Source organism: Acanthopagrus latus, chromosome 1, assembly GCF_904848185.1.
Source record: "Acanthopagrus latus isolate v.2019 chromosome 1, fAcaLat1.1, whole genome shotgun sequence".
Taxonomy (NCBI): domain Eukaryota; kingdom Metazoa; phylum Chordata; class Actinopteri; order Spariformes; family Sparidae; genus Acanthopagrus; species Acanthopagrus latus.
The window spans coordinates 23,131,562-23,157,372 of record NC_051039.1 but is presented as its reverse complement, the minus strand read 5'-3'; the positions used below and the strand labels follow the sequence as shown (position 1 = coordinate 23,157,372).

The 25,811-nt window shown below is 40.9% G+C and overlaps 3 protein-coding genes across 6 annotated transcripts; 2 read left to right on the top strand and 1 right to left on the bottom strand.

Moving 5' to 3' along the window:
* Nucleotides 1-249: 249 nt before the first annotated feature.
* nanos3 (nanos homolog 3) lies at nucleotides 250-1,793 on the top strand. The gene has a single exon (XM_037097562.1). It carries the CDS (start codon nucleotides 431-433, stop codon nucleotides 1,124-1,126), a length of 696 nt encoding a protein of 231 aa, XP_036953457.1. The 5' UTR covers nucleotides 250-430; the 3' UTR covers nucleotides 1,127-1,793.
* Nucleotides 1,537-9,038, bottom strand: LOC119018676. Of its 4 annotated transcripts, none has more exons than XM_037096567.1 (8): nucleotides 9,009-9,038; nucleotides 8,153-8,195; nucleotides 6,836-6,942; nucleotides 5,973-6,751; nucleotides 5,131-5,668; nucleotides 4,072-4,211; nucleotides 3,563-3,664; nucleotides 1,537-2,182 (listed from the first exon to the last, which is right to left on the bottom strand). In XM_037096567.1, exons 1-8 carry the CDS (start codon nucleotides 9,021-9,023, stop codon nucleotides 2,104-2,106), a joined length of 1,803 nt encoding a protein of 600 aa, XP_036952462.1. In that variant the 5' UTR covers nucleotides 9,024-9,038; the 3' UTR covers nucleotides 1,537-2,103. The 4 variants fall into 4 exon arrangements, with proteins under 4 accessions (XP_036952462.1, XP_036952627.1, XP_036952546.1 ...); XM_037096732.1 differs by lacking the exon at nucleotides 9,009-9,038 and adding an exon at nucleotides 8,569-8,708; XM_037096651.1 differs by lacking the exon at nucleotides 9,009-9,038 and adding an exon at nucleotides 8,282-8,562.
* Nucleotides 8,693-25,758, top strand: cc2d1a (coiled-coil and C2 domain containing 1A). The gene is made up of 28 exons (XM_037095284.1): nucleotides 8,693-8,832; nucleotides 9,096-9,165; nucleotides 9,289-9,430; nucleotides 9,560-9,663; nucleotides 9,922-10,167; nucleotides 10,273-10,588; nucleotides 10,718-10,827; nucleotides 10,928-11,000; nucleotides 11,650-11,748; nucleotides 11,953-12,080; nucleotides 13,632-13,704; nucleotides 13,787-13,920; nucleotides 15,658-15,745; nucleotides 15,879-15,955; nucleotides 16,118-16,213; nucleotides 16,938-17,060; nucleotides 17,220-17,278; nucleotides 18,014-18,130; nucleotides 19,298-19,371; nucleotides 19,459-19,517; nucleotides 19,603-19,754; nucleotides 19,858-19,948; nucleotides 20,027-20,182; nucleotides 20,670-20,801; nucleotides 20,913-21,039; nucleotides 21,146-21,222; nucleotides 21,429-21,476; nucleotides 22,386-25,758. Exons 2-28 carry the CDS (start codon nucleotides 9,109-9,111, stop codon nucleotides 22,416-22,418), a joined length of 2,991 nt encoding a protein of 996 aa, XP_036951179.1. The 5' UTR covers nucleotides 8,693-8,832; nucleotides 9,096-9,108; the 3' UTR covers nucleotides 22,419-25,758.
* Nucleotides 25,759-25,811: the final 53 nt, after the last annotated feature.

The following is a 25,811-nucleotide window of genomic DNA, read 5'->3' as shown; positions in this document are numbered from 1 at the left end:
TTTTTGCAATGGCTCCATATCTGAAAAATGTTCAGGGTCTCACACTGTACAGTTGCACCCAGTTTCATGCTTTTATGAAAAAGTGAAGGATTGTTTTGCATATAGTCAAGGCTATATCTAGAAGTAGGAACAGTCCCTTAACTATGACATTGGAGACTAGCTGCTGCGCACGAGGAGGCTGCGTGGCATCACTCAGCTCTAATTGGAAAGAATTTAAGCACGTGTGACGCATCAGCTCATGTGATTGGCTGCAGGCACTGAGGGGACTGCGCATCTAATCACCACTTCAATCATAAATCGAAACTTTGTCCGTGGGCTTTGACGGCGTGTCTCTGCTGACCGAATCGTTATTACAAAGTCAACAGCGCCATCATCTCTCTGAGAGCGGCTCTGGCACGCAGGGAGAACATTTTGCCGAGAAGGAGCGAGAATGAGCGGCATGGTTTGGGAACTCTTTCATCACCTGCCGCATTTCATGGAGTCCGACAGCAAAAGTTTCCAGCCTTGGAGAGACTACATAGGATTGTCGGACACAATCAAACAGATCTTGGGCCGGAGCACCGCCACTGAGGAGTGCCCACTGCCGGCCCCCAAAGCTCCGCACCCTGATCCCGATGACCTGTGCGAGGTGCTGCTGTCTGTGCGCATTGACGCAGGTTGCCACAATGGCGACCTCGGCGCAGAGTGTTCGCCACACCTGCCAGGTGAGTCCTCAGTGCCAAGCCTTCCGGCTCATCAGCCTCCACTTGATGCTTCACGCCACCCCTCAGCCTCATTCTCTGCTGGCGCAAAAAAAGGGGCGGATTTGAAGCAGGTACCGAGGTCTGCTGGCTCTCACGGGCCGAAAGAGCGCAAGAGGGCCGCTCGATTCAAAACATCGGATTCATCAGCGTTGCCCCCGTCCCCTGAGCGCATGTTCTGCAGTTTCTGCAAGCACAACGGGGAGTCCGAGCAGGTCTACGGATCCCACTGGCTCAAGAACCAGACTGGAGATGTTCTGTGTCCCTACCTGCGGCAGTATGTGTGCCCTCTGTGCGGAGCCACGGGAGCCAGAGCTCACACCAAGCGCTTCTGCCCGAGGGTGGACAGCGCGTACAGCTCCGTGTACGCCAAGTCCAGACGCTGAGGTAGCAGGTAGCGGGTAGCAAACAGGCAGATAAAGCTTCGTCTTCCTTTTAAGTGTGTGATTTCTGTTTGTAGACACGCGTGTCTTTTTGCTTTTGTGTGTGGTTTTCGTTCGCATGCTTTGGCACGTTTGCTGTGTGACCTTCTCTCTGACGCTGATTGGAGTTATTTTTCCAGCTGCTCTGTTTGTCCGCCTTACCCCCAGCGTCCGTTCGGTGCTTGGATTTGTATATTATTTAAAATAACGACTGCCTGGTCTGTTTGGGAGGAAAAGTGTATATATAAAAAAGATATGTTTCTAAGAAAAATGTATGTTTGTTTCACATATTTTAAAACGTGGCCGTGTGATGTCCAGTTCCATATCTCCAGTCCATGCATTGAAGGATCAGAACACTATCAAACCATAAGAAGTCATAAGTGATAATTTTATTACAGCAAGTAAACATCATGTGACCATGTCAGCATTTTAACTTTTTAGAAACATGAGTGACCTGTTCTAGTTCTGAGGTGTAAGTACCTGTTTTCTAAGCTTGTTTATTTTGAAAACTGTGTATGTGGCTCTTCTGTGATGCCATTCCAGATCTTCTGACTTTGTGGAAAAAATTGTGTGAACATATTTCTGTGTGGAAAATTTTGTGTGCCATAAGTATATAAATGTCTAAACTGACTACATCTGTGTATTTATTAATTAATTAATTAATTAATTTTTTTGGTCTTCACTCCCCAAATCTGTAGTTTGACAGAATTAAAAACTGGCCACTAATCAGGCGATACAGAAAAATACTCATAGTACTGACTGAATAAACAACAGCCAGCTTTATTTGAGGCGAACCGAAACAACTAAGCCACTAAAGCAGTTGAAGATGCAAAAAGAGTGAACATGTATTCATTGTGACACATTTAAACGTTTGGAGTGCCGTCATTACCCACAAACCAGAGGGGCGACTGTAAGATCAGGGTGGCAGGGACTTGAAATCCTCAAAGTTTTGAGCTCCTTGATGTTTTACTGCTGCGGCGCAGGTTCTCCAACTCTCTGTGAGTGGCCATGACCTTTTGGCTGGGGAAAAAAGCAACCAGAGGAGAAAATCTGTCAGCCAGCTTCATTATTAAATCAGTCCTGTCACCATCACTAGTTTTTGTTACATGATACACGGTCACAAATATATTTCATCATTATAAGGCCATTTAATGCTGATAATATAATAGCATAATAATACTAGTATACCCTTTTGAAGAGCAATTAATGTATAATATTCAGACACTGGCATGTATGAAAGCACACAACCAAAATTATAAATGAAATGAAAGTCTTACAATGGTAGGAAAAAACGCTGCTAGTGGCATCCTGTTGGCTCAAATGTTCATTGATGCATAAACACAATATCAAGGTCAGTAAGAATGATCAACAACAATTCAATAACTTTTCTATCAGATTTCAGTTTGACATTAGATTGAACAGATTGATGCAGGTTGAATATGTGAAGTGAAGGATGGGACAGAAGAAAACTCAATGATGTAGGGAGAACAGTGTGTGCTGAGTGGCTCAGTGCAGGTTCAGTTGAGATTAATTGAGGCAACCTTGTGATTAACTACTTCATATTATAATGTTTTAATCCCATCCTCTAAAAACTTGTCCAACCAAAAATGACTATATTGCCCTATAAGTGGCCCTTCAGATCACGTGGATGTCTCAGTCTAATGCTGCATTTAAGTGCTCCTCAGATGCTTCAATTTTCCGAGTTGAGAAGTCGTTCTTTAAGCAACAAGGAAGCGCAAAGGTAATGATGAAATGATCATACAATGTATGTCTTTTGGTAAAAGTCTCAACCCAGTGTTTACTTCAGCCATGATTCAGCGTCATGTGACGTCAACTCATGAACCAAAAAAAAACAAGACTTATTGTACAAGTAGTTGCTTTAGAGGGCATTAACATGAATTTCCCAGGTCAGAAAATCACTTTTCCATTACTTTGGACAGCACATGTTCACACAGTAACATGTCCTTATTTGTCCTCATGTAGATGTGGTTCAGCTAACTTTATTTGTACCAGTAGGTATATTTGATTTGCATTGAAACACAAGGCGTTAAGTTGTCACTCACCAATCAGCCAACTGAACAATATGATTTGAAGAGTTACAGTATTTAATTTCCACCAAACTTGTAGCTCTAGCTGTAACCATTCAAAGTTTGACCTGAAAAGTGGTCCTGGCAAAAGGTACCAAGCAGTTTGAAGCTGTCAGAGTGGACCACACCCTCCAGCCAAGTAGAGCACAGAGATGGGAGTGTGAGCAGGATGAAACGGACCAATGATATTTTGAAGAGGAGGGAAGAGCAGGAACTGGAAGCAGGTGGTTACAAGAAAGACTACATAGGACTACAAAAGGATTTGAAAAATACATAACCGAGATATACACAAAATAGAGAAGCATTTACTAACTTTAGAGAGGAGAGTTCTCTGATGAGCCCACAGATCAGGTCTGTAGCATCATGACACTCTGGGGAAACACGGTCTTCATCCCGCTCCATCACCTCCTCCTCACTGGATGGGGAGAGAGTTAAACGTTGCATTGGTAAAAAAAACAACAAAAAAAACAGCAGTGCAAGCTTGTAGCAAATACTGAATTTGAGTTTGTTTATCTTGCAAGAGAGCTTGAAACAGCTACAAGAACTATTTATGGTTGACTCTGACAGCCCCTGTGGACAAAAGCGGTATGAGCACCACCACCGTACCATCAGACTACAGAGCAGCTTCTTTCCTCAGGCCATGACTTATTAATTCATCCTCAGCACACCACCACACAAATAATTTAAATTCTCAAAATCCAAACTTGTGGAAAACATTAAGAAAAACACCATAGAAATAGCCAATCCTCTCAGTGATGGTCTAGTATCGTCGGTCATAGAGACGCGTCAGTAACAAACAGACCCCCTTCCTGACGTCCTTACATCAGAGCAATGGTGTTCAGCTGAGAATCCGACACGTAATCCAAGTACAAAGAGCCAATCAGGTCCATGGTGTCCTTAGTCTGAGGCTGCTCGGCGCTCACAGTAGAAAGACCCGCACCAGGTTCATCATCAGGATCACACTGTGTGCAACAAAATCAAACATTTCAGAACACAGTAAATGACCTTGCAGTATTTTGTCTTACATACTTATTATATTCATTTAATAGGTGATGCACCTGAACAATCAATTTCAATCTGAATTTTTCTGTAGGTAGGGATTTTTTTAAAAAGTGTTCAGTCTATTTATTGTTATAGAAAAGAGTAAAAAGAAACACCCAACACAAGTTCAGAGAATCATAAACAGTCCAAAAGACAAATGTTATCAACTTAGGGCCTTAAAATAGTAAATCCTGATATTTATGTTTTGAATTTAAAATGAATCTCCTGAGAATCATAAATGCTAAGCCTGGGGGACAAAAACAAATATCACAATATCTTTGACCAGATGAAGGACCAAGTCACTTTCACACATTGTGTCACATTTTACTGTAGTGCAGCCTTTAAAAATCAGGAAAAGACAACAATTATGCCGTATTACAATATACTGATGTCCAAAATCGGAGATGATATATAGTCTCATAACTTGGTAACAATATACTATGGATATCTTGCCCAGCCATGATTCAATTTACAATGATAAATAAATAATAAAACAAAGAAGGGCAGCAAATCCTAACACCTGAGGGACTGGAACTGGTGTAAATACTGGTATTTTCTTTTGATAAATGACTGAAAGAACTACAATTATAGATTAATCATTTGTTGACTCCCTTATTGATGAACTGTTTCAGCACTAGTTTATCTTGCTGATGTATTAGTCATTGAAATTGCACAACAATTACATCAATGAAGAAACTAATTCTTGAGCAACACCGCAACATTTAACACATGAAGATAAAATGACCTGTGATTTCAATCAACAGCACTGACTTCCTCAACACAAACTTGATGCTTTGAGCCTCACTAAACACTTTTTTTAGTTCTCATATCACCACTCACGCTGTCTTTCCTCTCTGAGCCACCGGGTGACACTCCAGCCTGGCAGAGCTCCACTGAGCCCCCGTTGAATCCTCCAGACACGGAGTGTGTGGATGCAGCACCTGCTTCAGCACGGTCACCATCCCCAGCATCACAAGTCAGCTCTTCTTTTCTCTCATCTCTTGTCTTGGTCATACTATTCACCTGCGGAGGGGCAGCCTCGATTGCATCCTGGTCTTCACGTTCATCGTTTTGTGTTGGATTACAGTAAAAACTGACGTCAGGACTTTGGTCCAGTAATGCTGACCCATCTCCTCCGTCTTTCATTTGCTCCTGAGGTTTTTCAGCCATACTCTTAGCTGATTGTTCCTGCTTCTCTTGGCTCCCCCAAACCTCCTCTTCTGCGGGCTGATCTGACTTCATGTCACCAGGTTGTTCCAGACAAGGAGCTCTTGGGCCTCTTTCAGTCTCGCAACTCTTGTGCTTTGAGCAGCCTGATTCACACTCAGCACTAGTTCCATCTGATGTAGTGACAGCAGTATGGACCTCTTTTTCTGCCCTGTGTGTTGACAATGTTATCATCAAGTGGGAAGTAACAAACCACACTCACTCTACTTATTGTAATTGTTTAGAGCGTATTAATAATTGATTATATTCGAAATTACGTTATTACTGAGGCAGTGTCAGTGACTACAGTTAAAATGCGTACATCTGAGTACATACTATGTCACCGTCTTTTAATCATACTTGAGTAGCTCTGTCTAACATTGGATCTTGTCACAGTAATGCAGACATTAAAGTTAGAAATTAAAAATGTAAGATATTTAAAGCATAGTTTAGATGCTTCACTACAATATTCTGACCTGTCATGTTCTCCACAGTGACTGGACTGAAGTGTTTTCTCTGCCTCCTTCTGCTCTGTGACGCTGCTTCCTGAGATGGATAGTGGCGAGGGTAAATGGGGTGCAGATTTAATATCTTCGTGAGCCACAAGGTCAGCACTGTTATTACAAATCTGCTTCTCAGCTCTGTCCAGTCCGTTCTGCCCATTTTCACGCTTTTGTGTCTGAAGAAAATGACTCCGCTCCTTCTCTGTCAGACCACACATACCCATGCGTCGCTTCTTTTTTGCCGGTGCCTCCTTTGTGACCTCCTTCACATCATTCACGTACACACTGCTTTGTTCCTCAGGGCTGCTTTCTTGCCTTATCTGCGAGTTCTCCTTCGATCCTAGATGCTTCTCCAGAACAGCTGCAAGGGACACGTCACCCTCTTCAGAGGTTGGCAAGAGGAACTGGAGTTGATCGGTGCATGTTTGAGACTGTGACCTGTTACATTCCTCTGTGGTTATTTTCTCCATGTCTGTCCCACTCCGGTTGGCATCATCATCAGTCTGTTCTCTAAAGCCCAGCGGCTCAGAATCATTGTTGGGATTGGTGACAGTAGTCTCTTTTTTTGCTTCGGTAGCTTTATCATTTGTTGCTTCCACATTTTCTTCTTCGGTGGCAGGATGTTGTTTGATGAAACATGACTGCTCTGCTGCCTGATGCTGTTGAGCTGAAGTCATAGTAGATTCCTGCAGAGGGAACTGCTCGCACTGTAGCAGTTTGGCATCCTCTGCTGAATTGGTTCTTTCAGTGTCCTGAAACAAATAAACAAACGACTCATTAACAATTTGGCTTGATTAAGAAGTATAAGTAGGCTCTGTTTTAATCACTTAAAATACCTGATGATGGAGAGGAGCCTGAACATCATCAGTCTCAGATATTTCCTCACTTGGATACTCTCTCTTCCTTGACCTAAGTGACCGAGGCTGTGGTGGAGCTAAGCTGTCTTAACACAACAAGAACCAACTCAATTATTTAAACACATCACTGTAGATGATTAACACTTCAGCTGAGTATGGATGCACAATATATATCTGCACAATCATGGGAAATTTGTGTTATGTGCTACATATCAATTTCTGTGAATTTATTGCTGATAAATAGAGCCAATGATATGATGCCAAATTGTGTTAAGTGACTTAACAAGCGCTGTATCTACTCACACCAAGGTGGTATAATGCACCTTGAAGGTTGAACTGCAACTCACCAATAAAGATATGAAGAAGAAGAAGAAGAAGAAGAAGAAGCTCAGCACACGGTTGTGACATTAAATTGCTGCACTTGTGTAAATTTCATGCAATGTAGAGAGCCAAACACATTTGATTGAAATCCGCAATACATGTTTCCCATGAGTTAAGAGAAGAGAGAAATGTCTACCAGTTTAAACACAACAAATGTTATTAGAGCTGTGGAATATTAAATTATCCATCTTTGCACACTACATCTTAGCCTGTCAAACCCTCATGCGTTGGCCCAACAGATATATCGTTATATTTATTGGCCTTTATTTATTAATTTATTAGCCTATCCCAGATATATCGATATCGGTCTATATGTTTTCAACATCAGCTGATATGAAAACTTTTTATTTTAAAGGGTTAGGGTTTTATAATTATTACATTTCAAGTTTAAGTTTACTGTCTTCACTGCTGTCATTTAAGAAAATAAAGTTAATTGTTAAACTGTAAAATACCAAATATCCATTAAATATTTTTGCAGTATTTCATTAGCACATTTGAGTAATAAATGCAAGAACTGTGTGTATATCTGCATAGCTGATATGTCAATATTTAATTTTTGTACTGCCATCAGAATTGAACCTAAAAACTATTATGATCTTTTTATTTATTTATATAAAACTGTGAAAATATCGGTTAACTTATGGGTCCAGGAGAAGCAGGTTAATATTGGTTACCAATTCGGGTAAAAAAAAAAAGAAAAGAAAAGAAAAAAGTAAAAAATCCATGTCGTGTATTTCTAAAAGTGATTAGTCACTGATTGCTGATAAAGACAAGCAACTGTATACTGAGTAGGATCCTGCCATTTAGCTGGGGTCTATCTAAAAATATCAAATAATCATATCATTATTTTATTTCTGTTCACCAGTGAACACACTGTAGTTAGCCCATATTACGGAGCAAGAGTATCTCCTTTACCACTACTGTTGTTCTTTGCCTTTCCTTTGGCCATCTCCTCTTCCTAAAGAAAACAAAAACAAACAAGATAAATTAATGAAAGATTTGACAACATGGATGAAATGTGAAAAAAATATAGTCCATTAATACCGTGTTACTGTATCTAGGAGAGTCGAAGGTTAGCTTAGCGTTATAGCCAACTAATGAGTTTATAATGATTTTTTTTTCTCAGAGCAGTCAATGTATTTAGTGGGCAGCTAGCTAACATCAACACAGTTACACTGAGTGAGAGAAGACTGTAGGATATATGACATGGGTGCTAAGTGTACGTTACTGTTCAAATAATAATGTCTGCGGATTAAGTTAATTCGCAGTAGTTAGTAGACGGTGACAAATTGTCGACTCATATTTTCTCCCGCGGTCACACACCCACCCACCTGCCACCGCCGTCGGTGTTTTACGTTAGTAATGGTTTCGTCGAGCCGTAAAGCGCGGTGTGCGTTGCCATTGGAGACGCAATATAGGAAGTAAATTCCACAGCTTGCCGTTCTTGTTTTGAAAGCTCCAACTAAACATTGAAATACACCGGCCTGCCTACATATGTTCCGTCTTCTCTCTTCTTGCTTCTGAACAGTTATCGGACACAGATCACCGACCCTACGAGCTGTAAACCTAACAACACGTTACGTGAAAGTGACCAGGTAAATAGCGTGCCTGTATATTCATTAGCTATGTTAAAATGTAATTGTATATTGTTTTAGCTGTTAGCTTACACGAGTGTAGATCGTAGCTCGATACAAGGCGCACGGAACAGTTTAAGATATTATAGAAAATGGCACAAAGTGACTGCTGTTGAAGTCTATACATGCGCACTTACAGTGGCTACTGTCATTTATCGACACGTACATAACCTCTCTCCCTCTTTTCATTGGCTCCACTCTTTTAATCCCTCGTTAAATTTTAGGTAGGCAGAGCCCATGAGTCGCAGTCGGAACCCCCCTCCCCGGGGTCAAGGGGCAGCGCGAGCCAAACAGGTAACCACCATCATGTCTGATAATGACATGTGTTAATGAAACCTGCTGTTAATATGTCAACAACAGGTACGATTCAGCAGCTCTCTCCCTGTCTTTCCTTGCGTGTGTCTCGCTGTGTCTCAGATGGGGCTGCTCCTTGACCTGTCCCCGGACGGAGGGATGAATGATGAGGGAAATGATGACGAGCTGGAGGCAGAGCTGCTGAACCTGGTGGGAGGCGGAGGAGGAGGGGGGAGATCACAAGGGAGGAAAAGTGAAGGCAAAAGTGAGAAAATAGTCATTTCTTTCCACCCATGTCATGTGTAGATGTCTTCCAGTGTGAAGCACAGTTTTCCTCTTTCTGCCTGATGAGTGCTTGTGCTTAAATGCTGTTTATGATGTTCTGTCAATTCAGCTCCTGTTGCAATGGCGGAAATAGAGCGAATGGCAGCTCTTTGTATGAAGGATCTGGATGATGAGGAAATGGGGGATGATGATTTGGACGATGAGGATCTTCTGGTAACACACCCATACAGTTTTCACCCTTTTAAGATGAAACAGTTAGTGGATGCATTGATTAGTTGAGAGAAAAGTAATTTGTAATAATTTTGATTAGTTAGTGCTTAACAATGCTTTCATTCTGGCGGAATGGGATATGTCACTATTTTTTGACATTTCACAGACTGAATTCTCTCTTGATTAACTGAGAAAATGGTGACCAGAAGCTTAATTAAGTTTGTTAAATTGCTTTGAATATCTTTATCTGTCTCTTTTCAGGCAGAACTGAATGAGGTTTTAGACGATGACGATGAACAAACTCCTGCTCCCACTCCTCCTGCCGTCACTCCACCTGCTGCCAAAGCGAGCGTTACATCCCACTCTGCTCCTCCTGCTGCCCCCAGTGGTGCAAGTGGGGTGGAATCCCGTCTGTTGGAGCGCATTGACATGTATGTGACAGCCATTTCCAATGCCAAAGCTGCAGGGGAGACAAGTAAAGTTCGAAGATATGACCGTGGGTTAAAGGTAAAATGAGCATCTTATATTTGGGTTTTGCACTTAAGATTGTTAAAGGGTGTAAATTTGTCTCTCTGAAAACTTATACCTGTAATTTTTGTTCTTGAACAATAGACACTGCAGTCCATGCTGACATCTGTCAGGAGAGGAAAACCAGTCAGTGAGGAGGAGATGCCGCCTCCTGTTGCTCTCGGTGGAAAGGCCAACGTCACAGCCGAGTCTGAACCGATTAAGGAGCGAGAACTGCCTCAGCCTGAGTTGATGCCTTCTCCTCCCACAAATCAGAAACCACTGAGGGAGGCTCCGCCACCAGCTCCTAATGCAAAGCCACTGCTTCTGACCCCACCCCAGAAACAAGCTGTTGCTATCACCCCAGAAACACCTGCCATCTCTCCACTCACCCCCAGCCAGCCTGACACACAGCATTCAGGTAAACACACACAAGTATTATGCTCCTCCTGAGCTTTTAATCACAGCTTCTTTCCTCCTATTTTCTTCTTTCTCTCATTTTTTGTCTGATGCAAAAAAAGAAACTCACATATGCCCTCCCTCCATTCAGAGCTCAAACAGGCAGTGTTGGACAGACAGCGGGAGTACAAGATGGCCGCCATACATGCCAAACAGGGTGGCGAGATTGACCTGGCTAAGCAGCACTATCTCACTGCCAAGGTAACTGAATCAATGTTGATGTTATTACACAAATCCATCTATTTGTATGTGTGCATGTAAAAAAAATCAATCCTAAAAGAGTTGATCTCCCTTCATTCAGAAGCTGGATATGCTAGTGGAGGCAATGGACAGAGATGAACCAGTAGACCTGAGCTCACTGCCTCCTCCCCCTGGTCAGTGTAAACAATTTTAAAGAATGTGCTGTCCATATCTTGGGGTTCAGATGCATACCACTGATTTTTTTTATAGTTGTCTGTGTTGACCTTTAAAATGCTTTTAAATGCTATTGACAGTTATTAAACTATGTTTTTTTTGTTTTGGATGATCACAATGTGTCTAATGAATACAGGGTATCTGTAGTTGTGGTCTCACATAAATCCACCTTATGATAATCAAGGGGTGCCACAAGTTTATGTGCTTGGTCTATATAATTTACATTTTTACATAAACAATATTTTTACTGCACCACTTACTTTTACATATCATTGTTTTCTTTCATAATTGTTTTCTACATTATCATTTTTGTTTAAGAGTGGGACAGACTAACTTTTGATACTTAGTGGGTAAATACTGGACTTAGGAAGCCACCCAGAACATTGCACCATGTAAACACGATTTATTACAAAGTTTAAAACTTTTCTTTGTCTTATTTCTTTTGCTTTTGCTTTGATTAAATAAAGGTAATAATAATAATGATAATAATGATGATAATCACAACAACTACAATAATAATAATAATAATAATAATAATAATAATAATAATAATAATAATAATAATAGCAGCCCATCTCTAACCCTGAACTAACATCTGATCATCTGCAGGAGAGGTAGTAGCAGAACACCGTGCACCTCCTCCTCCTCAGTCTTCCTCTAAACCTGCTGCCCCCGCTGCTCCTGCACCAACACAGGTGGCCACTGCTGGTAAGACCCCATCTGATCCGTCCTTCTGACTAGAGCAGCAAAGGGCATATGATAAAATTGTTGCATGTTAAAATAAAGAAAATTAAAACGTGTGTGTGTGTTTGTGTGTGTGTGTGTGTGTGTGTGTGTGTGTGTGTGTGTGTGTGTGTGTGTGTGTGTGTGTGTGTGTGTGTGTGTGTGTCTGTGTCTGTGTGCCATACAAAGAACTTCCTGCTCCCAGCAGTGTGGCAGAAGCCCTGCAGCAGAGGATGGACATATACAAATCAGCAGCAGAGGGAGCCAAGAGCAAAGGAGATGATCGCAAGGCTCGCATGCACCAGCGCATTGTCAAGGTACACATCACTAAGATCAAATATTGTTGATTTTCAAAGCATTTTTGTTTTTCCCAAACTGTCATGTTTGATATTTTATTTCTAACTGAAACAAAATCAAACTCGATTGGATATTCTCAAAAACACAGCTATTCGTGACACAGCTTGTATTCCTGGCTCTGTGCTGCTATATGGTGGTGTGTTTTTCTGATTTCCCTGAATAACTTGCGTGTGACTCATTTTATTTTGACTGGAAATACCCTGTGTTGTCTTGACTGTAACTACCAGTGTTGCTTGTTTTACCTGCCAGAATAACCTGCAATAACGTCTGTCTTGTTCTCTGAGGATTGTTGAAAGGCACAGTTCCAAAAATAGGAAACCTCTAAATTGAGGAGATTCAGCTGAAGCAGGATACATGGATAAAACAAGAACATGAAAAAAAAAAAGGGCAGAAAATGGGTGTGGGACACATATATTGCTTTTGTAGGAGTGGATGCACATTGATGACATTGATTTCCATGTGGGAGTTTTGCTTTTGTACTTTGTTTAAGCATGGTATTGTTTTTTGTGCTTTCTATCTTAATATGCAAGAAAGCCTCTTTGTATGTTGGATGACCCCTCTAGTGTTGGTGTAGGAATGGAAAATTGTGCAGAAAATTGCGCTTTTATATGCCTACACGCCGACAGCAGCCAAGGCTTCCAGTTGTCTGTCTCTTTGTCCTGTTCTTGTGAACTCAATACTTCAGAACCTCCTTGAGGAGTTGGGCTCAAGGACTAACTGACTGGATTTTGATGGTTGAAGGTCAACTTCACTGTGACCTATCATCTGTTACATTCTCCTGAATGCAGTATCTCAGGGATGCCTTGATGGGATTTCCGTACATTACCCCATGACCTTAGAAAAGCATGTTCTTGGCCATAAGCCAGGATTTGACGAAATTTCACAGAAATGTCTAAAAGGATAAAATGATGATCACATTTTCTAACCAAAAGGTCAAAGATCACCCTCACTGTGACATCATAAAGGTCCGCAAAAACATTTTTCTGACCATTATTCAACGCCATAACTAAGGAACAGAAGGCGAGATTTTGACCATATTTCACATTTGGGCAGGTATTGAATTTGTGACTCTAAACTGGTGACTGGTTAGATCTTCTGAGCTGTAGGGTTGAAGATTTGTGTGAATCATTCTTGCTTTAGGATTTATAGCCTCTTTATATTCAGAATTAGCTATGTCGACCAAGCATGTGAACACATATAAGCTGTACTCTTTTTTTTGTTGCTCTTAGTAAATTTATAGACTAATAGACATACAACAGTAGTCCAACACAAGCCCTGTGGTTTTGCAGATAACAGTTTTCAGGTGATTGCCCTCTATCAGTCCTCTGTTCCCCTCTATAAAAGTCAAAGACTGCATGTTTCTTACCGAAAATTATTTGCATACAGTATATGATGTGAGTCTAGACAGATGTGGTGGCAGATTTACTCGTGTGCGTGTGCAAACAACCACAAGGTGGTAATTCTTGCGTTCAGATAATGGGATTATTAATCATCTTCTCTTTTCGTCACAGCAATACCAGGATGCTATCAAGGTTCACAAAGCCGGAAGACCTGTAAGCTTGTCGGACCTCCCTGTGCCACCAGGTGACTTTGTCCATCAGTGTTTCAGGGCAGCTTGCACTGTACCATATAGTTCTAGTGAGTCATACCCGTGTTGCTTTTCTAGGCTGTCCACCACTTCAGGGCTCAGAGGGGGGTCAGCAGAACTTCATGGGTGTCCTGGAAACTGCAATGAAAATAGCTAATCAGGATGCAGACGGAGAAGATGAAGAAGAGGATGGACAAAAAGAGGCTGCCAGGGTAAAAAACAACAACAAAACACTACCAAATTGTCAAGTTATTTTTGTGCGGCCAAGGAATCTGCTTTGTTTGTCTTTTAACGAAAGCTAGCAATGGCTTATTGTTTGCCATGCTAGCTTCTATGGCAGGTTATTGAATCATTGCTGTTTTCTCTGCTGCACCTCCTCCATATTCTGTCAACCTATGCTTTAGATCTCAGAATATTTGCTTATTTACAGAACTGTTAACTTACTCTTAAATTTAGCTGAGACTTAATTGTTGCAATATTTAAAAATGTTCATTATTTTTCAAAAAAGACAGAAAGACAAAAAGAAAAGAAGAGCATAGGAAAGAAATGTATACAATACAGATAATAGCACATCTAAATTTATTATATCAGTCCATGGTCATAGTTAGACCATAAGGCAAATGACAAGAGGAACATCTATGAATAGATAAAAGAATAAAATGAAGTACACGTAAACTCATATACATCTGTGCACAGTGAAGCATAAAGTTTGTAAGTCTTGCCCCTTAAGGGATCTCAGTACAGGGTCCCATGTCTTATCACATACCTCTCCTGTATCTTCATTATAAAGCCTCAGTCTCTCAAGATGTTGTGTGTTGGACATTTCTCCCAGCCACAAGTCATATGTTGGCACAAAGTCCATTTTCCACATATGTAAAATCAGTTTTTTCGCAATCACCATCACGAATTGAATAGCCTTCTTCTCATGTTTGTTGGTAGAAAGTAGAACACTTGTAGAACAGTAAAACATGTTTTTCCAGTATGAGTGTTTACTGCATGACCAGAAGGAATGTGCAAGATTACCTATCATGGATTTGCATCGATTACACATGGATGAAACAGTAGGGTAAAATCTTTGCAGCTTCTCCTGTGAATAGTGGAGTCTTTGTAATGTTTTAAATTGTATAAGGTTGTCAATAATTAAAAATGTTTAATCAAGCTTGCAGGTTTCTCAAGCTGTTGGAGTTTAAAAATGCAAGCTACCCCCAGCTCATCCTGTCTACTAACACTTTGACCCGCTAGTCCAACAGCCCCCACAGATGAAAAAGTGGGAAGTTTGCTACTTAGTCTAATAAATAAACAAAATAAACTCCCAAAATGTCAAGAAAGGAGACAGAACTACACCTTTTTTCCTTACTAAACAGAAAAAAGTGCACACTGTCTGAATTAAAGTTTCTCTCTTTGACTTAAGACAAGTGTAATTACCTTGTTAACTCATTGTAAAACAGTCAAAGTTAACATAAACTCATAAACACAGTCTTGGCCTGACTCTCTCTTGGTCCTCTCCTGCTTCATACTTCTCCCTGCCTTTTCTCATCCTTGGGGCCATAGTCCTGGTCAGCTCCACTGTAAATCACCTCTGTACTGTATCCCCTGTCTTTAAACTGACATCTGTTGGTAGAGAGGCTGTGTTCAGTCCCAGTCTGGTCCCTATCTGTTTTCAGTTGCCGTATCAGGGAGACTCACATCAGTTTTTAGGGCCACTTAACTCCATAGCCAACAGTTACTTGTTAACAGCAGCTAGTTGCTACAGCAAAAGATAGCTATCGCGAAGAGTATCAGGTCCAGTACTGGAGCAGGAGTGAGCGGTTGCTGCCTACTGTAATTTTGGAGCTACTTTTGAATTCTGTCAGTTTCTTACTAGTTACACCCATACGAGAAATAATCTGTATGTATGTATGATCATTGCATTTGTGTAATGATCCCTTAAGTCATATCTTCTGTCTCAGCCTGCAGTGCGTCCACCCGCTCAGAAAGCAAAGTCTCCAGCTCCTCAGGCTCCTGGAGGCTCCTCAGCTGTAAAACTGGGACCTAAAGGTGTGTTCTCAGTGTTGGTGTGTCTACACTTGCACACCTCTCTGCTTGCCTGCACACACAAAATGTGTCACACAAAGTGTTCGAGTGGTACCTGCAGCTGTGTCACTTCTTTTTCTCTAAATTATCCTTGTAGCTCAGCAGCAAGTTGATTTCCTGTTGCTAAGGCGACAGGCTTTTTTGCGTGCAGCACTGCGCTCCAAACAGATGAAGGTAAGCTGTGGATCTTTTTTCTTTTTTTCTTGTTGTAGATAGATTCCCTGCCATCTTTGTATTTTTGGTAGAAGCCTCTGCCTGTTGTGTTGTTGAAGTCTTGAATATCTGTGGGGTTGCTGTGTTATGAGTGATGAACTGCTGCTGTTTGGTTGTTGGCAGGACATGACGGGAGCGGCACAACACCTCAGACATGCCAAGGGACTGGACCCCATGATCACCGCTGCTAAGTCTGGCCTGCCTGTCGATATCAGCAAGGTTATAATTATAATCTCATGTGCAAATGAATGACCTAGAATACGATTCAGAGCGTGTGCGTGCGTGTGTATGGAGCATGTCGTCAAAGGAGCAACCAAATGTGTGAGGTGTGTTAACACAAAGTATGACAAAAATAGAGGACTGGAGGAGGGAAACATGGGGTGAAATCAAAACACCTATGTGATCCTCATGGTCTCACCTTCTGTGTGTTTGTGGCACCTGTGTGCGAGTGAGAGTGAGTCTATGTGCGTAGTCTCAGTGTCTATCCGCTATTCATATTCCAAAGAGTTGCCACTTATCCCATATGACTGTCTTTCATATTGGCTCCCTTTCATTTAACATCTTTGCCTCATATAAGCCACATATTTCTGCCTGACTCAAAGCAGCAGTGTAATTACCAAAAATATTATTCTTGTGCCTCTGTTAGTTCGTCTTTGTGTCTGTCTGCAGAACATCACACAAGCTCAGAAACAGATATTCATAATTATTAGTGGACAGCAAGTCAGATAGAGGCCTCTGTAACACAACAGCTGATTAGATTTGCTGTTTTTCTGGATCTGGCATCCTCAAAACTGTGCTGCAACTCATAAAGGAATCAAAATAAAATCAAAGTTAAAATTAGCTAGCAATGCAACCCTAACCTCTTGTTTTTATTTCCTTCTTACCTACACACATTTTTGTTTTCACTTTTTCACTACATTTGTAATTGTTTCTTTATTGTCAGATTCCCACTGCTCCGGTCAGTGAGGAGGACTATTCCCTGGCTCGCTCCCGTACCTCCCCTCTCTCCCCGCGCTCCAGCGAACAGTACCGCGGCCTGATGGATCATTTGCGGAAGCAGCATGAGGTCTGGGCATGTGTATCAGTGACTGGCTTACAGCCTTAAAGATTGGTCATCACTTTTTCTTGTTGTGTGGCAAGTTTCAATTGGTGTCTATCTTATTGTCTTTAGCTATTGTCTGTTTTCTTACCCACACCTTCTTTTGTTCTGTATGTGAATCTACAGAAATGTCTGGGTTACTGTCAACAGTTCATAACTCTGGGCAGTGTGGCTGAGGCTCTGAAGTAAGAGAAATTCTTAAGTTGTAGTTTTGTATGTGTGTATATGTGAAATTTATTATAGAGGTTATCTGCAGCCATGATGGAATTTATAATCTACTCTTATCTGCTGGAAGTTGAGTTAAGTAGATATGTAACTCAATTAAAAATGTTGTTTTTGTTGGTTAAATGTGTAATTGGTGTTTGAGCATCAGGGCGATGATACATTTATCACATTAATCATTAAATGAATGTTTATTTCTCATGACAGAAACATTAAACCTACCAAACAACAAAAAATAACAAATGCAGTTATTATTTACAAAAGCCCAAAGTATTAAATTTGATAATCCTGTCTAATTAAGTTTTTTTTTAAAAAATTAGATTACATACAGAATCTACAAGCAAAGTACCTCCTTAATGTGTTATGAGAATAATACATGGCACAGTTGTGGAGTATGTCGTCACTGTGAAAATGCACGGATTGATTTTACACAGAGCAGCTCATCACCATAATGCATACAGTGTGACCTTCATACCACACTGCATATTTTGTATGTGTTCTTCAGATTTTCTTTCACATACTTGTCACATATCATGCCTTACAGTTTTTCTTTCGAGTTCCTGAAGAGTCGGCATTGCTCCCTTTTTCCTTGGATACACTTTGAAAAATATTGTCATTGCCTGGAAACCAGATTGGGGGGAGGGTTTAATTATGAAATATTGTAATTTTTGTGTAAAGACCATCTCTGCCTCTCCCAGGTTTGAGAGACTGTCTGAGGAGTGTATGAAGAACATAGAGACACTGAAGAATGCCCACGCCAAGGGCCAGCCTGTCCCCAAGTGCCGCACAGAGGAGAGGACTGTCAACGCTGTCAAGTGAGCAATAAACTCAGATTACAGATAATATTATGTAAATATGTATTGTCTTTGATAGCATGTGCTCCACGAGGACACAACAAGTTTAAGTCAAATCTTTTATCAGTGCAATGAAACAGTAAACTTAACTGGGAATTTTATAAGCATCTACAAGCATCTTTTTCTGCATTATACTCTTTTTAAAAAAAAAATTCAATCATAACAGCGCATATCAGTGTATCTGTGATATGACTTATATTGACCAATAGTTAAGTCAGGCTCTGGTGTTTATTTTGTGTTAATTACTGAACACTTGCTTACAAACTAAATTAAATGGTGAACATGATAAACAGTTTATCTCCTGAACATCAACTTGGGAGAGTTGCAAGCACTACTGTCCAAGTATCACCTCACAGAACTGCTAGTATAGCTCTGAATTCCTGTTTATCATTAAATGCACAAAACATCCAAATTCTTATTTTGATTAGTGTAAAACATTTCATTGTGTGTTGTTGCTACATGACTTGTCTGTGTGATGTTCAGAAGGCTTCTAACCATTTTATTTGTTGCCACATTAACTATGTGGCTCTCCCATTAAAAACTACTATATTATTTTAAAACTGACACAAATGATTACTGGGTGTGGTGGTGCATTGTTGTGTGTTTGCCCACGTTTGCTTTTATTTGTGTGTAATGATTAACTCTGCTTGCATAATCGTTGCATCACAGTTACAGGATTTTTTTGTTATCCTGTGGATTTGTGAGTGGAACTCTTCTTTCTTTTTTTTTTGCTGTCCATCCTGGTATTAATGTCCCTGAAAGTAGATTAATGGGTTGTCATAATTTTATTTAAAAATCATTTCATTTTAATCCCGAACTTCATTTTTTTTTTCAGAGGCTTTAGAACTGAACGTGTCTTTGATTTACAGATTCTAGATGAACACACCAGTTGTTTATTTTGAAAACAATATTTTTTTAGACAACAAGAGGATTGCATTTCCTGAGCAGTAGATGAGTCAGAGTGACTCACTGTGCCTCACTCTGGCTCTGCTCCAGCATCATGCTAGGCTAACAGCGAGGTGACTCTGGCAGTGACTCATTTAAGAGTCAGGATTGTTTGGCTCTCACTAATGCTGTCTGTGACTGCTGTTTCTGACTGGTCATGACTCCTGTTTGTTGTTTTTTTAGGATCCACTCCAACCTGACGCCTAATGAGCTGATGCTGTTCATCATCAGAGGCATCAACCTACCAACTCCCTCAGGTACTGAAGGCAGGTCTGCGTTTTTGACATACCCAGGGAGTAATGTGTCAAATGTGTGTTCACACCCACCTCCGTCTCTGCCTTCAGGTGTCTCACCGAACGATCTGGATGCCAGTGTGAAGTTTGAGTTTCCTTTTCCCAGTGCGGTAAGAATCTTTCACACTCAGTGAGTAGATGGATGTTTCACTCTGTTTATATCTAGATGTGTTTATGCATTCACTGTGTGTGTAGGAGGAGGCTCAGAGGGACAAAACCAGCACAGTAAAGAACAGCAGCAGTCCTGAGTTTAAGGAACAGTTCAAACTTAATATCAACCGTGGCCACCGAGGCTTCAAACGAGTCGTCCAGTCCAAAGGCATCAAGTTTGAAATTATCCACAAGGGGTAAATACCACAACAGCTTTGGGGCAGCATTGACAGGAGCTCTTTTGTTTATCTTCATGATTTATGCTGTAAATTACATTGTCTTCTTTCTCTGTATTTACAGAGGTCTGTTTAAGACAGACAAAGTGGTGGGCACAGCTCAGCTGAAGCTAGAGGCTCTGGAAAACCACTGTGACATCAGAGAGATCATCGAGGTGAATATTCAAAACAAGTCAAATCAATGCATTCAGACAGTTACACAATAGATAGAATATTGTGTATGTGTTTTCTAGGTGATGGATGGACGTAAAGCTACAGGTGGCAAATTGGAGGTGAGGGTGAAGATCAGAGAGCCTTTATCAGGAGTTGATGTCCATCCCGTGACAGAGAAGTGGCTGGTTCTCGATCTCGTGTCTTCCCTTTCTCCTCCAGAGAGACAAAAGGAACGGGTGAGTGAATTTTCAGTTCACCTGACCTGGAGTGTGGTTCCTTAAGAGGACACAGGAAGAACTTACAAACTCATAACAAAGGCTCAAGCCAGCCAGGTTTGCACTTGAGACATTGTTATTTAACATTTTTAACATTTCAAGTGAAAAACTGTACTATCTTAAAAACTGGATAGTCAGATGTATCAGGAGATGACGACAACAACAACAACAACAACAATTAACAATAAAACAATTCTCTATGGACCAAGACCAACAATTAAGAGCAGTTACTGAAAATAACAACTAAGAACAGACAATGAAAGAAAAAGAGAAGAAAGGTAAAATGTTGCACATACTACTCTGCATTGAGCAGAAACCAACCTTCAGTCATGATGCTGCAACTGCTCTATAAATGCATGAGAAACAAAAGCGAACACCATTGGAACAAAAATATATTGCTAGTGTCAGTTCAGCAAAGTCTCAATGTGTGTGTGCTTGTTTGAATCAGGCTCCATCTCCTCGGTCTAAACCCCGACATGAAGCGAGCAGTAGGAGCAGCCATCCCAGCAACTCCCCTCCACAGTACAAACTCCACAGTTTCAGCCTCCTCAACTACGACAGGGAGCGGCTGGAGAGAAAGGTATGTGCATGTGTGTGTCATCCAAGCCTGTCCACAACATCCACCTCTCTAATGCTTGTAATGGCCCCCAAAAGCACGAAGGTCTTGTCAGTCACTGCGTCTGTCTCTCAGATAGCAGAGTACCGTAAGGCACGACGGGATCCACCATCTGACCTCATCCATCAACACAAGGAGGTCAACCACAGACTGCAGTGGCAGAAAGCACAGCTGGAGCGAGGCTCCCCTGCTCTGCTGTCAGGTAACTCTCACACACAGAATACGCACGACTATGTACATTACCAACATGTGCGTGTATTGTAACCTCTCAAGCACATAACCCACATCTCACTTCACAACATCTGCAGAGTATGAAAATGTGCTGCAGCGTTTAGTCCAAGGACTTGCTGATTCTGTGAAGAAATTCTCCAGCCAAGGAAACAGGGTGAGTACCGGATCAGGGTTGACTGTTGACTTGGTGTGTGTGTGTGTGTGTGTGTGTGTGTGTGTGTGTGTGTGTGTGTGTGTGTGTGTGTGTGTGTGTGTGTGTGTGTGTGTGTGTGTGTGTGTGTGTGTGTGTGTGTGTGTGTGTGTGTGTGTGTGTACACATGCAGGGTCTTACTGCGTAAACCTTTAATTCTCCTTTCATAGGACGCTGCCAAGGATGTACTGGGCAGGTTGAAGTTGGTGGAGAGTGAGGTAAGGCTCGCTGCATACTGTCAGTATATAAAATGTTTCAGCATCATTATGTTCACACATATAGCTGAAGCCTGAAATGTACATATACCTAAGCCAAATACATTTAAACTCACTTATTCACAATTCCTTTAAACATCACATCACTGAACATCACACAGACAAGTCATGTAGCAACAACACACAATGAAATGTTTTACACTAATTAAAATAAGAATTTTGATGAATTTTGATGAATTCAGAGCTATACTAGCCGTTCTGTGAGGTGATATTTGGACACAGTGGTGCTTGTAACTCTCCTGACATTTCATCCTTGTAAACATCCCCTTTCTGTGGCCCATTAGTATTACTACTTAATGTTCAGAATGTCTAATGACGTATTATCAGAAAAACATGTTTTTTATTATTGAAAATTCACGTGAATGCCCACTGAAGTTGGAAAAACAACTACAACAACAACTTTGTTACATGTTGCCAACTTGATGTCACATGAAGCTGAAACAAGTGAACGTTGGGTTGATTGTCAGAAACATGACGCACATGAACACACAGGTCGAAAGAATGACTTCCCAACTAAGGAATTGGGACCATCCTAGGAGCACATGAATGAAACATTAAAATCCATCTATGGATACACCTCAAGATGACTCAGATGGGGTCAATTAGCCAATCACGAGATTCTGAATCATGACATCATTTTTGGGCACTTTCCAAGGCACAGTCAGTGTATTGCATGTAAACTTCTGACCCATTGGAAATGTGACATAGAGAATTATCAGTGAAATTTTAGATGTCAACATGAAATCTATGGAGTGGTTAAAAGGTGAGTTTTAATGATTTAGCTTGAGTGTACGCAAACTTCCAATTTCAGATGTCTGAATAATGTATGTATTCCTTTTCTTCCTGCTCCAGCTGGAATCGCTGAAAAGGAAACGCTCCGGATGAGAGGAGAGTGAGGAGCGCCGAGACTTGGCTGAAATACTGTTATATCATCTCTCTCTCATACACACTCATATACAAACACTACAGTGGGTACTTAAAGCACCTTGAGCATGATTCTGTGCTGCTCATGTCCATGACAACTGCATGAACCAGCCTGATGATTCTGTCAATTGATCCTATAACTTGTGTCACTTGTGGTTACTCGCCTGCCACAGTAATTAAGAACACATCTGTAGCTACAAAGGGACACAGGAATTAAAGCAAAGCATTAAGATGTGTTTAATAGAGATGAGAGAGGCGGGTTTATTTGCACTTCAACCAGACAAACGCTACAGAAAGCTGCTTCTAAAGTATGGCTTTACAGACTTTATCTGCACTCTGTTAATTGTTTTTTTTTATTCCTGTCTTTCCTTTGAGAGGTGTTAGTGAAGATTTGTCAGAAGAGTTAAAGTTTTACATTTGATACCAGCTCAACAGTCTTTTGGTGTCCATAGATGACCAAAAATTGTGTGTGTGCATGTGTCCATGTGTGCACGTGCTCTCAAGTGTGCTTAACCAATGGACTGAGGTGTTTTTAACCCCTTTTCCCATATTTTATGTGTGTAATGAGCTTAATCTAATCTGTCTGCTCCAGTGTTCCCAGATTACAGTAATCTGCTCCGTTTGGAGTGGTGTGATATGGGAATAAAAAAACGGGGCTTCGGGGCACCACAGCCTACATCCCATAATGAGGGATTAGTGTTTGTGTCACCAAGGAGACGACTAGATCAGACGTTGAGTCGCTTTTGGGGCTGGGGAGAGGGGGTGTTAACGGCGTGCTGTGAATGAGGCAGAAGCTAAGCTCCACAAAAGGATTGCTTCTTCTTCATCAGCTGTTTCTTCTTTGTTGTCTTCTTCATCTTCACTTTCTTCACACTAATTCCTTCCCATATATTCAGAGATTATTCAGAGTTATGAGTAATAGGGTGCGCCGCTCGGATTTTCTTTGCACCCTTAAACAATATTAAGTCATTGTGCTGTCGACTAGAAAATAATTAAGAGTTGCTGTGTCAGTGTGCAGCTATTTTTCCACAGATTTTGGCATATGCAGTTTACAAAACCAGATTCTGTCCCATTGAGCTCTGCAGTGGCAGCACAGTAGATGCTGAACAGTCTGCCCACAGAAAGACAACCCAATATGTGTCAGTAAGGCTGGGTAATTGCTCATTTCTATTTCTGTTCCCTCATAGACATCCCTGTCAGAGGCATCCTTTAGTTAGCATTCCTCATAGCTACATTTTCAAGTCACAGGGACATAATTCTGACCAACTTGATACATTTTAATTATGCGTGATGAGCGCTGGCACCTTAATCATTTTGCCACAACAACACAACATGTACAAAAACAGTAATGAGACAAATGTGTCCTACTCCTGCCGTGTGTTCTCCACTCTATTTCGAACTCTGGACAGATGTTTCCTCTGTGTTTGACAGCCTGCTAACCACACAGCAGATGACAGCAGATGCTGTTGATCCATGTTGATCGCATGTGACCAGAATGTAGCAGACAACCTTAAACAAGCCTTACTGTATGTATTCATTTGACTCTTCAGTGTGGATGATGGCTTTTAACCCCACTAATAGTTTTTTTTTTTTTTTTTTGTCACGTGACACAGCCGAGGATCATGTGTTTGCTTTAATCCACCCACTGCCTCACCCCATTAGCAAATAATCCAGGTTAACGTTGACCTGATGTGGCCATGCATAGTCTATGTTGATTTTTATGTCACCCACCCCCCGCTTTTTTTTTTTTCTTAATCTCCCTGAACATATCTTCCGACTCTTATGGTCCTTTCAATTAGATGATATTGTTTTAGATGGGATGGGATACAGCTTATCTCGACATAATATAACCTTGACTTTTAATGGGAGGACACTTGAAGGACTAAGCCAATGTGTTTGCAAGTTTTAGCTCCTTAACTACTGTACAAGTCGTGCACGCTCAGTTTTTCACTGCATGCAGGACAATTTCAGATTGGATTTATTTTTCCTACTGTTTCAAGTCGCCGTTAATTTTGAGATCTTTAAACTTGCTTGAGTTTAAACCAAATATTTGGCCCACTGAGTTGTTGTATTCATCACATGAAACATCACGTCTGCATTAATGTTTGTCTGTGGTGCAGTTTAAGTGCAGATTTGTTAGAAAAGTGCTGCATTAATGATTGAAGATTAAGATAATGTAACTTTGACAAAATAAGTGCTCAGTCAATGGAACTCGAGCAAAACTTTCAAGAGACTGCTAATTGGTATTCAAAGTGTGTGAAAACACTGTTATTTAAGGCTGCAACTACATGTAATTTAAATATTGATTCCTATGCTGATTATGGTTTTGATTTATAGATTTATTTAGATTTATAGAAGAATACCTCTTACAGTTTCCTAAACCCCAAAGCAGCAGCTTCAAATGTTTTATTTTGCCTGACTGATGCTTCGAAACCCAAAGAGGTATTCAGATTTCAGTCACATGGGATGAAGAAAAGCAGCGAATCCTCATGATTCATAAACTGAATATAGTGAATTTGGCGTTCTGGCTCGAAAAATATCAACATTTCTTAACTACAGAAAGATGAGCTGTGACGTAAATTACATGTGGTTTGTAGTTAATGGGCTAAAACATGCAAAACTCTGGTTTTAACACTCCTCAACACAAAAACTGCAAAGGTTCAGCACCCCCTTCTTTCACTCCAAAACCTTTGACCTCATGCCACCTCAAACACACATACACACACACAAGCCTGCCACATCACCCTATGCAGTGAGTAACCTCGTGGCCTCTATGGCTGCCCTGTCGTCATGGCAACAAGCTCATCAGCATTCAACATGGTGTTTGGATGGTCAGGACCTGGGAAGAGGGACATATTGTAAAAGTTTGTCCTGCTGGTGACTCACACTCCTTTCTCGCATTCAGAGGACACCACACACACTCTCACACTCCTTTTTTATTTCTCTGTACTTGTGGTTAACCTTTGCTGTTATCTGACTACACTCCAATTGGTGGATTGTTTGTGATTATCATCATAATTTGTGTCCTGATCAGCTGCAGTTAAGATGCATTCATGCGGGCTTGGGAAAATCCTGTAGTTGAAACCTTCTGACATTTTTTTTATCTTTTAAGTCATGTAAGGGCAATCAATATAAATGTAATATTTATATACATTATATACATACATAAGCACTGTCTCTATTTTTAAGTGTAAGTCATGATGATTTGTGCAGTTCAAAAGGGGGAATGTATGAAGGCCTGATTGTTTAGGCTTTATTATGAGGTTGGTGTTAACATGAATAAAATGGTGAAAAAAGCAGAGTTTGTTGACTTGATCGATTCTCACCTGACCATTGTAACTCAAAAACATACTT